Genomic DNA, 14,467 nt, shown 5'->3' on the forward strand with positions numbered 1-14,467 from the left:
GACATATAATTCCGTGCACCGATCGGTGTAGAAAACACTGTACATTATGAAATACATTACAGTCAACAACATCTGAACGAACTGAATCACCCCAAACATGTAGATTATGTGAGACTATGTGATTCACTATCTTTCTACATCAATGCATTCAATTATTTAAAGGCATTGACCTTCTTTAAACCGCCATAGAGGCTCAATATTCGAGGTTAGTGATTGTTTCTTTGTCCTCATTCACAGATGAGAACGTGATCGTATACGGCCAGTCCTGCGTCCTGCCAAAGGTCCATTCCTCCATCGGCGGGTCCAGCGGCGGGGCCCCTATTCGGCCCGCCACCAGTCCAAGGGCCCCCGGCTCCGCCGAGAAGAGAAGAGATGAGGTGACGCTTCAGAACTGATCCACTGCAAGGGTTTGCACCCGAGCACACATTGTGTCGGTGCCGTAGAAAGAAAACGCTTTTTCGCCCGTTTCCCCATTCATTCGCAGACAAAGGAAAAGCTGAAGGGTGCTTTTATAGCGGGAGGTTGATATCTAACACCGACCATCCATTCAGAGTCACAGCGTCAGACAATGGCTTCAAAAAATACCAAAAACAAGGTTTACACTGAATATATGACTATGGCAACAGGAACACATTCATGGTATATGTTATTTAAAGACACGCTGTGAGGACCTGATACAATTTCGTAGTACGTTGTATCAGAAGTAAGGTCATTTAGCTTTATATTACCACATAATCTTTTTCTATGAATTAAATCTTGCCACGGCCAAGCAGGGAAAAGGGTGATGTGCAGACATAAGTTAAGCTCCTCCAATTGCACCTCCTGGCCAATCGAAACGCTGATTGCGTATGGCTGGGCAATCATATCAGCGACATACATCTGGATCCCACAGTCCATATCAATCAGTAACACACAGCTTTAGTCATCAGTATCACAAGGGTCTATCTATCAGTAACACACACAGTCTATCAGTAACACACAGCTACAGTCATCAGTATCACACTGGTCTATCTATCAGTAACACACACAGTCTATCAATAACACACACAGTGTATCAGTAACACGCAGCTACACTCGTCAGCATCACACTGGTCTATTAATCAGTAACACACAGCTACAGTCTATCAGTAACACACAGCTACGAACATCAGTAGTACCACACTGGTCTATTTATCAGTACCACACAGCAACGTGTATCAGTAACACACCGTTTGTATCCATCAGTAACACAAAGCAGCATTCATCAGTAACACACAGTCCACATCCATCGGTAACACACAATGGCATCACACAAGCCTGCCTCCGGGCTCGCTGTGGCTCCTCTAATTACGGGCTTTGCTTGTTTTGCTTGCAGAACCTCATTTAAACAGAAACTGATTATGTGACTTGATGGGGCGCCTCTTCTATCCTCTCTGGCTGCTTTTTCATGAAAACCCATCAGCCTGTTGCCATGGCACCCTGAGAGAAGCGGGAAGATGAAAAGGAGGGAACACGCCATGGCTTGCCACCTGCCTTTTTTTACTCACTGCTGTTATTTATATTCAATTTTGGATTTGATAATTTATTCTATTTTTTTGTGTGTTTGTTTATTTATTTATTTGTTTGTTTATTTTAGCTCTGCCACTGCTTGTATATTAAAAACATCTTGCAACGTGTTAAAGATGTAATCAGATGTGGTACAAAAATGATAAATGAAAAAGAAATACAGTATTTTTAGAAAAAATGGACAGAAGTAACTTTTACTATTGTACAGCAAGATTATTGAATGTAGCTTACGTTTGCTGTTTACTAATATGTATTTTTTTTATGATAGATTAAAACATATGGCAAATGGAATAAGTTGCAAAACGCCACTGTGTGTGTGTGTGTGTGTGTGTGTGTGTGTGTGTGTGTGCGTGCGTGTGTGTGTGTGTGTGTGTGCATAGGTTTGTGTGCCCCTGTGCGCGCACATTTGTTTGCGTTAATGTCTGTTAAAGTTTGTGTGTAACTGCGTGCTTTGTCCTTCCGAATCACCAATGTGATAGTTCTGTTGAGATTTGTAAACTGTACAATAAAAGATTTGTTACAAAACCGACGCATTTGTTTGTCATCGTGTCCTACAACTGCCTTAATGGTTTTCTCCAGAATGTAAGACATAATGGTATTTATCATCGTGGGCATCTCCCTGCTCTAGGGCTTTCAACTCCTTCCCTATTGAAGACACCGCGCATTGGTTCACAACCAGAGCAGAGGGCAACGTGAACTGGATTCAACGTATTTATTTATTTATGACATAAAACTGAGTGGATGTGTGTTGCGTTGTGTTAAATCAGTTGCATCACCAACGGCACAGTACAAATAAGAGAGATGGGGGGGGGGGGTAGGGTTGGCCTGACATGCATCATGAGCAGCACTTGGTTTGAGCTGATTGATAAAGAACGATCTTAGTTAATTATCCTGCGTAGTGACATCCAGACCATGTTCAATTAATTACAGAATTACAGAATTACAGACGTTTATGTCAAACGTTAGATTTGAACAGGTTTTAACTAAATGGTCGCACAAACATTAAAGGAGCTATTTGAATGTACAGTACTTAGTCATCAAATAAACATGATTTGTCATCAGAGATTAAGGAAAGTAAGAACAATTTGCCCATAACAGCCATTTTCTCCTTGGAAGTGTCCCTTCCAGGTCGAAAGGCTTGTTTTTGATTTTGTGTTATGATTCACTACTCTACCCTGAAAACCCTGCCAGATATTACAGAAATTGTCACAAAAACACAGTGTGCTGCAGTCATGGAAGTAAAGTAAGCAAGCCATCTGGATCAAGCATTTACTCAATTCTACCCAACCTTACAGCCTTATCCTCAAAGAAAGTACCTTGTTCGGAGCCATGCTAAAACACATATATGTTGTGGTGTTACACTTGAAAGATGGAGACAGCTGAAAGCCCAGAAGGATTTTAAGAAGGACTCCACATGAGCCAGTGTATTATTTGCAAACCATAATTACATTGCAAACGTATATACGACGAGTGAAAACTCTCTCCAATATAATATATTTGGACTGCAGTATCTATACAAAAGCTCTGTGTTCATGTTAAATATAGTACCTTTAAAGTCCATTTGGCAGGTCAGGTGTTACAGTTTGTACAAAAAACAAAAGAACTTTGATGAATTATGTGTATCTTGCTTTTCTCCCCCTGTCGAATTGGAATATTAAAGATGTTTTATGGATGTTTAAGCATCTTTGTTATTACAAATGTCTAAGATGTCATGGACAATTATGGGATAGCCCTCAGAATGGGTAGCCATTGGCCAATGACCACAGAATCGTACCCGGCGGAAGGATAATGAAAAGCTAATGCACTTAATGCAATGCATGACTAAAAGGCTTATGCAATATACATGTGTGCTACTTGATCAAACACTGTGTATGTAGCTACAGTAAGTGTGTGTATGTGTGTGTGTGTGTGTGTGTCTGTGTGTGTGTGTGTGTGTGTGTGTGTGTGTGTGTGTGTGTGTGTGTGTGTGTGTGTGAGTGTGTGTGCGTGTGTGTGCGTGTGTGTGCGTGTGTGTGTGTGTGTGTGTGTGCGTCCTTTTGACTATCATTACATTGTTTGAACTCTAGATTACCCACTGGGACAATCCATAAACTGAATGCTCCCTGTGCGTCTCACAATGAGATTATTAACATGAGCACAATAATCTATTCGGAATGGGTTTGGGAGATGTATTTATTGATTTTAATTTCAAAGAAAGATGAACCTGCCCCTTGTTTTTTTTTGGCAAATAGGAAGACAAATGTTCCATCAGGCCAACACTTTTCCTTTGTTGCTTTGCTTGTTTGCGACCCCATAGTTTTTGGTTTATAGTGTATCTGTGCTGTCCCCGGTGTCCACGCCGTGACAGGGAGAGGGGTGAGGACGGATTTAGGCAATGAATAAAGCATGTTTACCACTGAAACAAAGCAATAGATCAACACAACGCTATCTAACGGACAGATTTCATTTCCCGAGGGGGTTACTGCGTCAAGGATGACTATGCCAATGGACCAACCCAGTGACTGTATCCTTCCATCTGCGGCGGCAGAGATTAATGCGTGACAATCTGATAATCCTGTAGCAGGCCGATGTGTTTTTCCCTGATAGAAAGGCACAGCCTAGTGGTCATATGGAGGTCCTACCTTATTATTTGAACTCATGGAAATGTGTGACCAAAAGTGAATGTCCAAGGTCAGGCAGCCTACACTCTCACTGGACAAAGGTTTTAATGTTGTTTCTCAGTGTTTTTGATTGTTTTAATATATATATATATATTTATATATATTTATATATATATTTGTCATTACAATTCTAAATTACTGATGCTATGGTGATTATATGCCTTGTTTGAATTGTATCACTTTTATTTAAATATAAAATGGCTGTGATGGCTCATTGGGAAGACAGTACATAATGCACTACCATGTACTATTTACTCTTGAGTCGTTTAGAAGACACTTTAATCCAAAGCAATTGACATTGAATTCAAATACTTTAAGGAGCAGCTATGGCCATCTTGCTCAAGATGCCTATAGATAGATCATGGACATGAGGCATCGAACCCAGACCATTACAGCTGAAGGCCACCACGCCAGTCCTGTCTACTGTTCATGATAACCCAGGTTCTTGCAAACAAGGTCAAAAACAAAAAAAGTTAAGTTAATCTCAGATTCCCCAATAATTATTTGGGGTGATTAAAAATGTATGTTGTACAAGTTTTGTTTTGCTATTTGGTGTTATTCTATTGTCACTTACTTGTTAAGTTATTTTTCAGTGCAGCGCAACACGTGGCGAATTTCATATTTTTGGGGGGGCAAATGTCCATTAAAGGTACATTTTTATTTTTGCTTTCACACACATATCAAATTGAAACAATAAACGTTTGCAGCTTCGGCGTGGTGGAGGCCTGTTGCACATCATCCGCTTAGCTGGAGGGGCCGTGCAGCACGCTGAATCGAAAGCCATGTGTCATCACTATCATAGGGGACTTGCACAGCGCTTTAACAATTTTGTATTTTCAGCAAATTCCCCAAAAAACAAAACTGATCCCCTGTGATTGGCTGGGGCTCTGTGCGTGTCCCCCTTTGTCCCGACAGGCAGTGTGTTCGCCCGGTTTCCTATGCCCAAACAAAACTTGTCCACCACCCCGAGGCAATACCGCGCTCTGCCGTGCGTTCACGACCCACGTCATTCAGGAGATTCTCACGTTTACCGTGAGATAACGAAATAAGGTATACGGTCAATTTAGGATTTTTACATGCATGTCACATTCTTGTGTGTGTCATCAATTTTGACAAAACATTCTTTCTGTGTCATTCTTGTAAATTATTCTTTCAATTAATTTAGAAATTATTTAGGGGCCTACAGTGACTACCTTTTGGCTGTGCAATCCCTTCACCCAATCTGAACACGGAAAGATAGAGCCTATAGTGTGTTCTCTTTTTAATTCACGTCCTTCTATCGTTGGCTTGTTTGTTGGCAGGATGTACAGCTTCATGGGTGGAGGGCTGTTCTGTGCCGGCATGGGGAACATACTCCTCATGATCTCCACGGCAACCGACTACTGGATGCAGTACCGTCACTCCAACAACTACATGCACCAGGGCCTCTGGCGATACTGTGTGCCTGGGAAATGCATGACACACACGGATAGCATCGGTAAGGAAGAGTGCGTGTGGCTGACTATAAGTACTGGTGGGTAGACCGGCTTGGCTGGTAACCGGAAGGTTGCTGGTTTGAGCCCCGGCTCCTCCTGGCTGAGTGTCGAGGTGCCCCTGAGCGAGAGGCCTCACCCTCACTGCTACGGGGCAGAGAGGTTTGGCGTATAAGCTATAGGAAGGAATCCTGATGGCAACCCACCATGACTCCAGAGGAGACTGGACTTCCTTCTCCAGAAGTACTATCAATAGATCCCTTGGCTTGTTTCTTCCCGGAGTACTGTGTTCAGACCAGGCTTGGAGTGTCAGTCGAAACCAGTGCCGTGGGGAGGTCTTTGAGGTGGTACCACAGAGAAGGATTTTACCTGAAGATAGTATTAATTTCACATGTTGGCCATCCCAATGCTTAATTACAATCCCTCTGCGGTTTTATTTGAATCGGGACGGGTATAGAAACATAGGTAAGCTTGACACAGTCATCTGACATTTGCATCAGAGTGTTTTTAGCCAAAGCGAATTGACAACACTTGTCCCTAGTGGGGCTTTTGGTTGAAAATAATTATTGCCACTCCATGAGTCTCCTAGCGGTCATCTCAGTGGCATCTTGGCCCTAAGCGATGGAGCTGAATGCGGGATTCAGACCCCAGCATCCGGTCATCATCACCCTGCAAGTGGTTAAAACCAAGATGGCCACCAGGTGAACGTACGGCCGATAGTGTAGTAGGCTGAGCGACAGCCTTGACCTCTCCCTGTGCCGCTCCCGTTCCCACAGCCTACTGGGACGCTACCAGAGCCTTCATGATCCTCTCCGTGCTGGCGTGTTTCATCGGGCTCGTCATCGGCGTCATGGCCTTCATCCACTACTCCTCGTTCGACGGATTTGACAAGACCTTCGCAGCTGGCATCTTCTTCTTCATCTCATGTAAGTGATTTTTGGGGAACATCTTCCATCAAAAGGTGGACCTCTCAGCACTGCAAACAGTGTTGTTGATGTTGATGGTGTGAATTTTGTTTCGCAGGCTTCTTCGTACTGCTGGCGATGGCTGTATACACAGGGGTCACGGTGAACTACTTTGGGAAACGCTATGGAAACTGGCGATTTTCCTGGTCCTACATTATGGGTTGGGTGGCCGTGGTACTCACTTTCTTCTCAGGTGTGTATGACAATGGCCGCTCTTCATCACTAGGAAGTGCTATAACCTCTTGTTCATGCTTGGCTTAAATTTGTATCGGTATTGAATGTCGGCGTTGGTCATTACTGGTGATGTTAATCGTGTTATGTGATTATTCGCAGGTATCTTCTACATGTGTGCCTACCGGATGCATGAATGCCCAAGAAACACCAACTCACGCTGAGCTGTCCCGAGGCATTTCACCGTTCCTTCCCTGGTCTTTTAAATTATGACTTTAGGAGGAAGCATTTTGTTCTTGGACACACACCATTTGCTTTAATCTCGACGACTTGCAAATATGCTAAATAAATGAGAATAAAAAAATATAATGGTTTGTCATCATTTTGGAAAAAGAGTTGAAAAATGTTAAGATAGATTGTATAAAATCTGTCTTTGGTGTCAGTCTCGCAACAGGAAGCATTTTTGTGATGTCATGAGCATCGAGGACAAAGGTCACATAATCCAACAGTTTGATTTGTATGTCATTTTGAAAAGCTACATAGAATAAACTTTTACGGGTATGTTAAGCACACAGCGTATGATAGTGATAAACAATTTAGTATGAATTCTGTAACTTAAGTCGAAGAGGTGGAGAGAACACCATTTCCCCATTTGCGAACAAGAAACACAAAAAACACATTTAGGCACCAAGACACTCTGTGAGTCATTGAACTTGGCTTTGAATTAGTCCACATGCCCGGATCATAAACTTTTAGTAGGGCAATTTTACATTCATTCCGTGCTTTTGTCTTGAAATATCCCAACTGTCTTTGGTTACATCTAAGGCTTAACACATCAGCACAACATCCAACACAAAGACAACGACATAACATTCTCTGAGCCTTGTCTGGATAAAGCTCAGAATACACCCATTGTTGTGGAAGTGCAATGAAAGGAATGAAGGGAATTTTAAGAAAAGGTTAAAGTTGCCCCTGTGTTCAACTCTGTGTGGTTTGACTAAACAAAAGATTACATGGAAGAAGACACTACTGTCGAGACACAAACACAGGTCATTTCATCGTGCAACCAGTGTGGGCAGTGTGGCCAGCATGGGACCAGCCTGTAATGTCGGGGAGCAACATCTGCGTACATATAACTGTAAATAATTGGTTAAAGTATAAATTGATAACTTTAACTACTATTTCTTCTCCCAACGAGCTGTTAGTCGCATAGTTGACACCGCATCGGTGTGTGCATTTGTGAATGTGTGAATGGCTGAAAGTTAGGCAATGTTAGACGCTATATAAATGCACTCCATTTACTCTAACGGAGGAACAGACAACTTAGCGCACGCCAGGTAAACCCTATATGATAGGGTATATGATATATACCCTAACGCTGAACATGTCTGGAGACTTGACTAATGACTGATAAGTATATACATATTTTAAAGAACCTAGATAACCAGAATTCGTTCACCTCAGCGGTTGGAGGAGGCTAACACAGTTAGCATCAGGACGATCCAGGGGACGGCGGTTGACGAAGAGGAGGAAGGAACCGAGGAAGACTTGAGCCGTCAGCCAGAGCACAGGTGAGTAACAGACGTGAAGAAACGCTGGATGCTTTATTGGTTCTCAAACTGTGGTACACGTACCACCAAAAGTAATATAATTAATATAAAAATAATATCAAAATACTAATGGAAATACATAAACCATGAGATCATTAAAATGGGGTTTCAAATAAGTTTTGTCTTTCCTGTGATATTTTTGTTTCAATTTCAGTTTTTAGCCGGGTTATAGCGCGCGCAAACATCCACAATTACAAGCTAAACTTATGTTATGAGTTAAATTATGAATGGCTCAAAAACACTGCGATCGGGGCTACAAACGGGAACAAGTGTGGACAGGAGGAGAAATTTCAAGCAGAACTGTAAAAAACTCAAGTGGACGACATTGAACCGAGCACAGGTGGTATGTGGTGGTATGTCAGGACGTTCTTAGAAATGAATCCATTAAACCATCGCATCTCAAATGTCGTATTACAACCGGACACTGAGGGCCCTATTTTAACGGGCTGAAACACAAGTGAGAAGCGCCAAACCCAAGTAGCTTTGTGGGCGGTTCTATGGCAATGTTGCTATTTTACCGGCGGATAAATGGCTCTTGCGCCTGACGCAAACCTAAAAAGGCTTGGTCTGAAGTATCCTAATAACCCGTAGGTGTGGTTTGGGCATAACGTGCAATAAACCAATGAGAGTGCTATCTCCCATCCCCTTTAAGAGCCATGAGCGCATTTGAATCTGACGAGTTGATATTTTGACAGCGCGTCTGCAGTCTCCAATGAGACAGATGCATGACCACATGAATTTTAAACTTCAAATGGCTCCGTTTTTGGCCTAGTTCACACATGGAATAGCTTTTTCTTCAGAAATACTGAGTCCTCAAATAAATTTCGGCAAAGAAAACTTAACACACATATGATATGCGGTAACTGTGGTTCTATTTAATGAACACGCAATACATTAACAAATGTTGTTTCTTACCAGTATTGCATGAGTTATCGTTATCGACTTCTGTTCCTAATATGCATGTGTCTCCCCGTTAATATACATTGCCATGGACTGTATTATGCGTTACGTGTTTAGTTTGCGTGTGTTTAAACAGATGGATGCACACAAGCGCGCCCGCGTTCATAAATTATTTTACACATACTCACACGTGTATGTGTAAATTATTTTACACATGCGCGCCCGCATTCATTCATTCACACATGAGACGAAACATTGAAGTCTCCTTTCAGAAGTCGACCTAGGTTGGACTTTTGGAGACAGCAACACAGAAAATACCCTGCGCTTTCTGACAACGCCGTTGGTCTTCCTACCGAAAAGCAGTCACACATATGTAACATCAGTGCTTTCTAATTTTCTAGTATCTTCTCAACTAGAATGCAAAGTACTCACTGTGAATTTGTAGTAGTAATAAGGTAACACTGATTTGATAGGACACCTGGAATCTTTCCTTAGGCTATCAATAATCATAATAATGAAAAGATCCTTTCATTAATTTGCACAAAAAGGCCAAGGGAACTACAATGAGATCTTTATCACTGGATTTAAAATCACAAAAGTGAAATGGTGTCATCAGAGGATTTACAAATCTGACCTCGGATTAATATCTACATGGCAGACTGCTCAGACTCACTGTCTCACTATCCTTCACTTCATAGTTGTTTCTACCAATCATGTGGCTGGATGCAGGGATTTGTAAGTGTGTGATATGATTGTTGAAAGAAAATAAACTCGGCCAGAACGAGTAAACTCTATAAAATTGTTTTTTAAGTTTTCAAATCAACACCCTATCAAGACTGGCCAGTGTTGCAACACATTCATTAAAACCCCTGTCCGAAAGCTTCATTCACTCGTGCAAATTAGTTTTCATTTGTAAAATATCTCCGTAATGAAACAGGACACAAGGCGTTACGCCGCCCTTTTCGTTTTTGGTTTCCGGCCCAGGTTTGTGCCATCCCCTCCAGAAGTTATGCTGTAACATAGTAGGATTGAAATGGCTTGAACACTAAAAAAAAAAATAATGAACTTAATTGACTGAGGGGGACCCGGTGCCGTGTCTGTTGTTTGTTGATTATTCACCGACAGTCCAGACTTGTTTAGTCGTGGTGAACTAGGAGTGGCCCACTCCCCAACAGGGGGTCAATGGCCCACAACACACAACACACAAGCCCACAACACTTGTAGAACAGTGCAGGGAATGGATACATCACAAAACGAGCTAGAGAAATTACAAATGTCACATCCGATAATCAGCTAGAGCTGCTGCCCCCGCGCCCCGGATAAGCGGTTGAAGATGAGGGAGTGCATCCGATGATCAGTCTGCAAACAAGAACAATACAAATGCATGTAATAAAAAAAACAATTGTCAAACATTGTGAAGTTAGAACACAACATTTTGACTTTAATTCACAAGCTCAAATCCAACGAACTGCCCTGTTTATTTGGGTAAGCCAATCCAATTTGTTTGGATTGTGTATCCCGCCCCCCTTAACCTGCCAAACATTGATATACCTTGCTTTATGACTGAGTTAATGCTTATTTCTGGACTGCATCATAACACAAACTGGAAGTTAATTTTGGATGGTGGTTCATAAAAACATACTTGAATCCACTTAGTTAGAAATCAAATGTTTGTGTCACAGAATTATGTGTCAAAGATAAAACTGTTTTGTAAAAGCCATATTTAGTCTTCTTCTCAGTGTTGTTTAAAGGTTTTAATATTTTTGGCATTTGCACATTCTGTGACCTTAATATTTAAAGAAGACAAACAGCTCAGGTTACTCTATTGTCTATGATCATCCCACTCACACCCTTTTGCTCCTCTGTGGCACATATAAATGGATGGACAATGCAACTGATATTGTATCAAGAAGTAACAGAAGAATAACAGGTGAGTCAACTGGTTGCGAGTAACTGCGCTGCAAATATTGACCTTTTTTAATCAATTTAAATACGTCTCAGTTTAACTTTTTCTGTTTTCATTATATTGCTATCTGTTTTTTGCTTTTGGGCTACTTTTTACATTTACTTTTATGTGTCAGTTTAGTTCTTATAAATCCTTTCAGCTAAGGATTGTTTAATATGTCATTATTTATTATTTGTCAGAATTTGAATGTAAGTATATAGTTTATTGGGAGTCTTTTTTTCTTTCTTTCCTCGCTGTCTAGAACAATGTGGCTGTTTACCCTTGTGCTCCAGCTTTGGTTAGTGAACGCACAGGATCTACCGTTGGATTCACTGTGTGCTTTAGATGTAACAAACAGACCTCCAGGTTCGTAGTAGTCTCCACAATTGAAGAAACAAACGTAATTACAATAATTACATAATGCATAATTACATCAAATGTATTCCTATTTATGTTTTTCAATTACTTTATTTTGCTTAATAGAAAATGGCGACATAGAGGTGACCTGCAACCCAGAACACATGGAGTTGAGCATCTTTATCTGCCCTATTTACCAATCTCTTTATGACGAAAATAATATGGCTCTGAATGGAGAGTTTAGCAAGAATGTGTGCCGTGGGACACCAGACTGGAATGTCAATCCGCCTGTACTGAGATTCAGAGTCTCCATGAATGAAAGTGAAGAAAGTTACTGCAATTGCTATACCGAGGTACTCGGATAAGACCGTTTTATGCTCGTTCCACATTGAGAAAAGTAATAAATAGAAAAAAAAATAGAACCGTCTCCAATTATGATGTGAGACCGATGTCTTAGAAATGTGTGTAAACCATAATATATGAAAAAGATTTAAAAAGAACGCCGGCATTATCCCTTGTTAACATAATTGAAACTACACCTTTAAAATAAAAATGTGAAACCGGACTTAACAATTATTGTTGACAGGTAATCACTGAGATCGGTACAGGACTGTTTTCCGACTTCTCAAATGTACAATATGTAAAAGTCATGGGATCCATCGCTTCCCATGACCCTTCTGCTGGAGTCATCACTTATCGGAAGCAGATAAAATACCAGTTTCTTTGCCAATATCCCTTGCAATATTTGGTGAACCACACGGAACTTGCAGTGTGAGTACACCGACCCAGTGAACCAACTTTATAGGATTTTATCTTTTTTGGGGGGTCATTTATTTTAATAGTGTTCCATTATTAATGCATATTGTAATGTAATATCACTGCTTGGAGTTCTCTTCTAAATGTTTGTATGTATCTGTGTTTATTAATTATAGATCGGGTGTGAGTTATGCCGTAAATGAGAATAACGGTAGCTTCATCAGCACTCTGAATATGGCACTTTACAACGTAAGTTTTGCTCTAGCCCTTCGGCTCAGTATTCCTGTCAAGGACAAAACCCTTTTTGTGTCCACAGCAGATTTGATAGCCTGATAGCATTCCTTCTTTTCTATGGAATAGGATGAAAGCTACACCACTCCCCTAGTTGTTCCAACTTCGGGGATAACCTTGAAGACCAGGATTTTTGTGATGGTTAGGGCGACAAATTTAACAGAAAGGTAATTCAGGGATGGTGCCATCCCTAACATTAAAGATAGATAGATACTTTTGTGATATATGATTGTCTGTACTTCTTTCCTTCCTTCCTAAGGTTTAATGTGCTACTCGACCGATGTTTTGCAACTACCACTGACTCGCCCACAAACAACACCTTTTATGATCTTTTCGTAGGGTGAGTCTTCTTATCGGCTATGCAGTATATTTTTATTTCTAACTTTGAAACAATCTTTCCCTAGGTCGGTGTTTCGCAAAATGTTGCTATCAGAGCAGCAAATTTAACCGCAAAACATTAAATTAATTTATTTTCATAGATTCTGCAATTTATGAAAACGTTAGCTGGTTGCACAGCCAGAACACATTTGGTATGTGAACCAACTAGATTTAGGCTGGATGTGAGAGGATAGCTGCAATCCTCTGCCTTTGGGAAGAAACGGCCACACCTCCTTGTGGACAAAAGATGTACTGCAGTTGAAAACAATCAAAGACTTGGCCAATGTATTCGGCCACTCAATTCAAATCCTTTGTGACCCACCGGCAGGGTTGCGACCAAGTCTTTCGAAATTCTGCTCTAGGTCAGCCTTAGTGCTTTTGTTCTATTCCTGCCAATGAGCAATCCCAAGACTTATGTGCTCTTTCTCATTCAAGATGTATAAAGGATGGACAAACAGTGGTGAGCTTGAACGGGTTTGATCAGACAGCATACTTCTCCTTCGAGGCATTCAGATTTGTGGAACACAATAATGACACTGTCTCCAGGTTCTACCTCCACTGTGTCACCCGGCTTTGTGAGGTGGACAACTGCCCCAATTTAGTGCCTGTAAGTAGCACAGTAACAATCAGATAGACGGATAGATCAAACATACATATCAGACAGACAGACATCAGACACAGACCCACAGATACATGGACGGCATCAGACAGCATACACAGGCGTATCAGGCAGACGGATAGAAACACAGACAGACAGACGGACCTGAAATTCCCCTGAATGTAATAGGATCTGTTTTTTTTAGGACTGTACCGAAGAATTGCGGAGTGATGCCAGGTCAGGGGGTGATACCCCCGACGACCCGCCCCGGGATTCCGTTGACGGACCGCCGCCAGCGGTAGTCAGCTCTCCCGCTATCCTGGTGTCGCAGTATACCAGTGAGTCCCAACGTTCGGTTGTTCAGTGCAAAAAACATCTCTCTGGCGTCGTTCAGTGCGGACAACAATGAAAAAGTACATCACGATTGTTAAACTCCTAATGTATGTGGTGCGACAAACCTGCATTGCATGTGAACCTGCATATGAAGCCCCCCCACCCCGACCCAGCAGGGTGGCAGCTGGAAGACTGTACAACTAGATATAGAACTAGGAGTCTCAGGTTCCCAGACTCCCTCTCTCATGTGTCCCTAATGAATGGCCAAATAATTGGGCGTGGCAAAACTGGATAATCCCGTAGTAAAAATATTAATGCATACATATACAGTCATGCACAAATTATTTTAACACAATGTCCTCCTCTGTATGTGTTTTAGAGTCCTCAGCTCCTCGGGCACAGATCAGTGCACTGAGAAGCACCGCAATTGGATTAGGGATCGCAGTTGGCGTCCTCACTCTTCTCGCGGCGTCCGTCGTCCTGATC

General features: G+C 41.6%; 3 protein-coding genes across 3 annotated transcripts in view; all 3 read left to right on the forward strand.

Moving 5' to 3' along the window:
- The window catches only part of LOC307073559 (roundabout homolog 2), a gene marked incomplete at both ends in the record, with an annotated part of 43,756 nt that extends 42,294 nt beyond the window's left edge, over window positions 1–1,462 (forward strand). The window contains 2 exon segments of the mRNA XM_079733441.1: window positions 238–377; window positions 1,442–1,462. Coding sequence (XP_079589567.1) covers window positions 238–377; window positions 1,442–1,462 — 161 coding nt within the window.
- A 4,045-nt stretch (window positions 1,463–5,507) lies between these two features.
- On the forward strand, window positions 5,508–7,037 carry lim2.3 (lens intrinsic membrane protein 2.3; the record flags this gene model as incomplete). Its single annotated transcript, XM_079731160.1, has 4 exons — window positions 5,508–5,682; window positions 6,454–6,603; window positions 6,701–6,835; window positions 6,976–7,037. The coding sequence occupies 4 exons, from the start codon at window positions 5,508–5,510 to the stop codon at window positions 7,035–7,037; spliced, it is 522 nt and encodes a 173-aa protein (XP_079587286.1).
- Window positions 7,038–11,204: 4,167 nt separating this feature from the next.
- Window positions 11,205–14,396, forward strand: LOC307073150 (zona pellucida-like domain-containing protein 1; the record flags this gene model as incomplete). The annotated part of the gene is made up of 8 exons (XM_079732853.1): window positions 11,205–11,253; window positions 11,752–11,876; window positions 12,212–12,396; window positions 12,558–12,630; window positions 12,742–12,839; window positions 12,932–13,012; window positions 13,486–13,657; window positions 14,361–14,396. 8 exons carry the CDS (start codon window positions 11,205–11,207, stop codon window positions 14,394–14,396), a joined length of 819 nt encoding a protein of 272 aa, XP_079588979.1.
- Between the last annotated feature and the right edge of the window lie 71 nt (window positions 14,397–14,467).

This window comes from Pollachius pollachius (genome assembly GCF_949987615.1).
Source record: "Pollachius pollachius genome assembly, chromosome: 3".
Classification (NCBI taxonomy): Eukaryota; Metazoa; Chordata; class Actinopteri; order Gadiformes; family Gadidae; genus Pollachius; species Pollachius pollachius.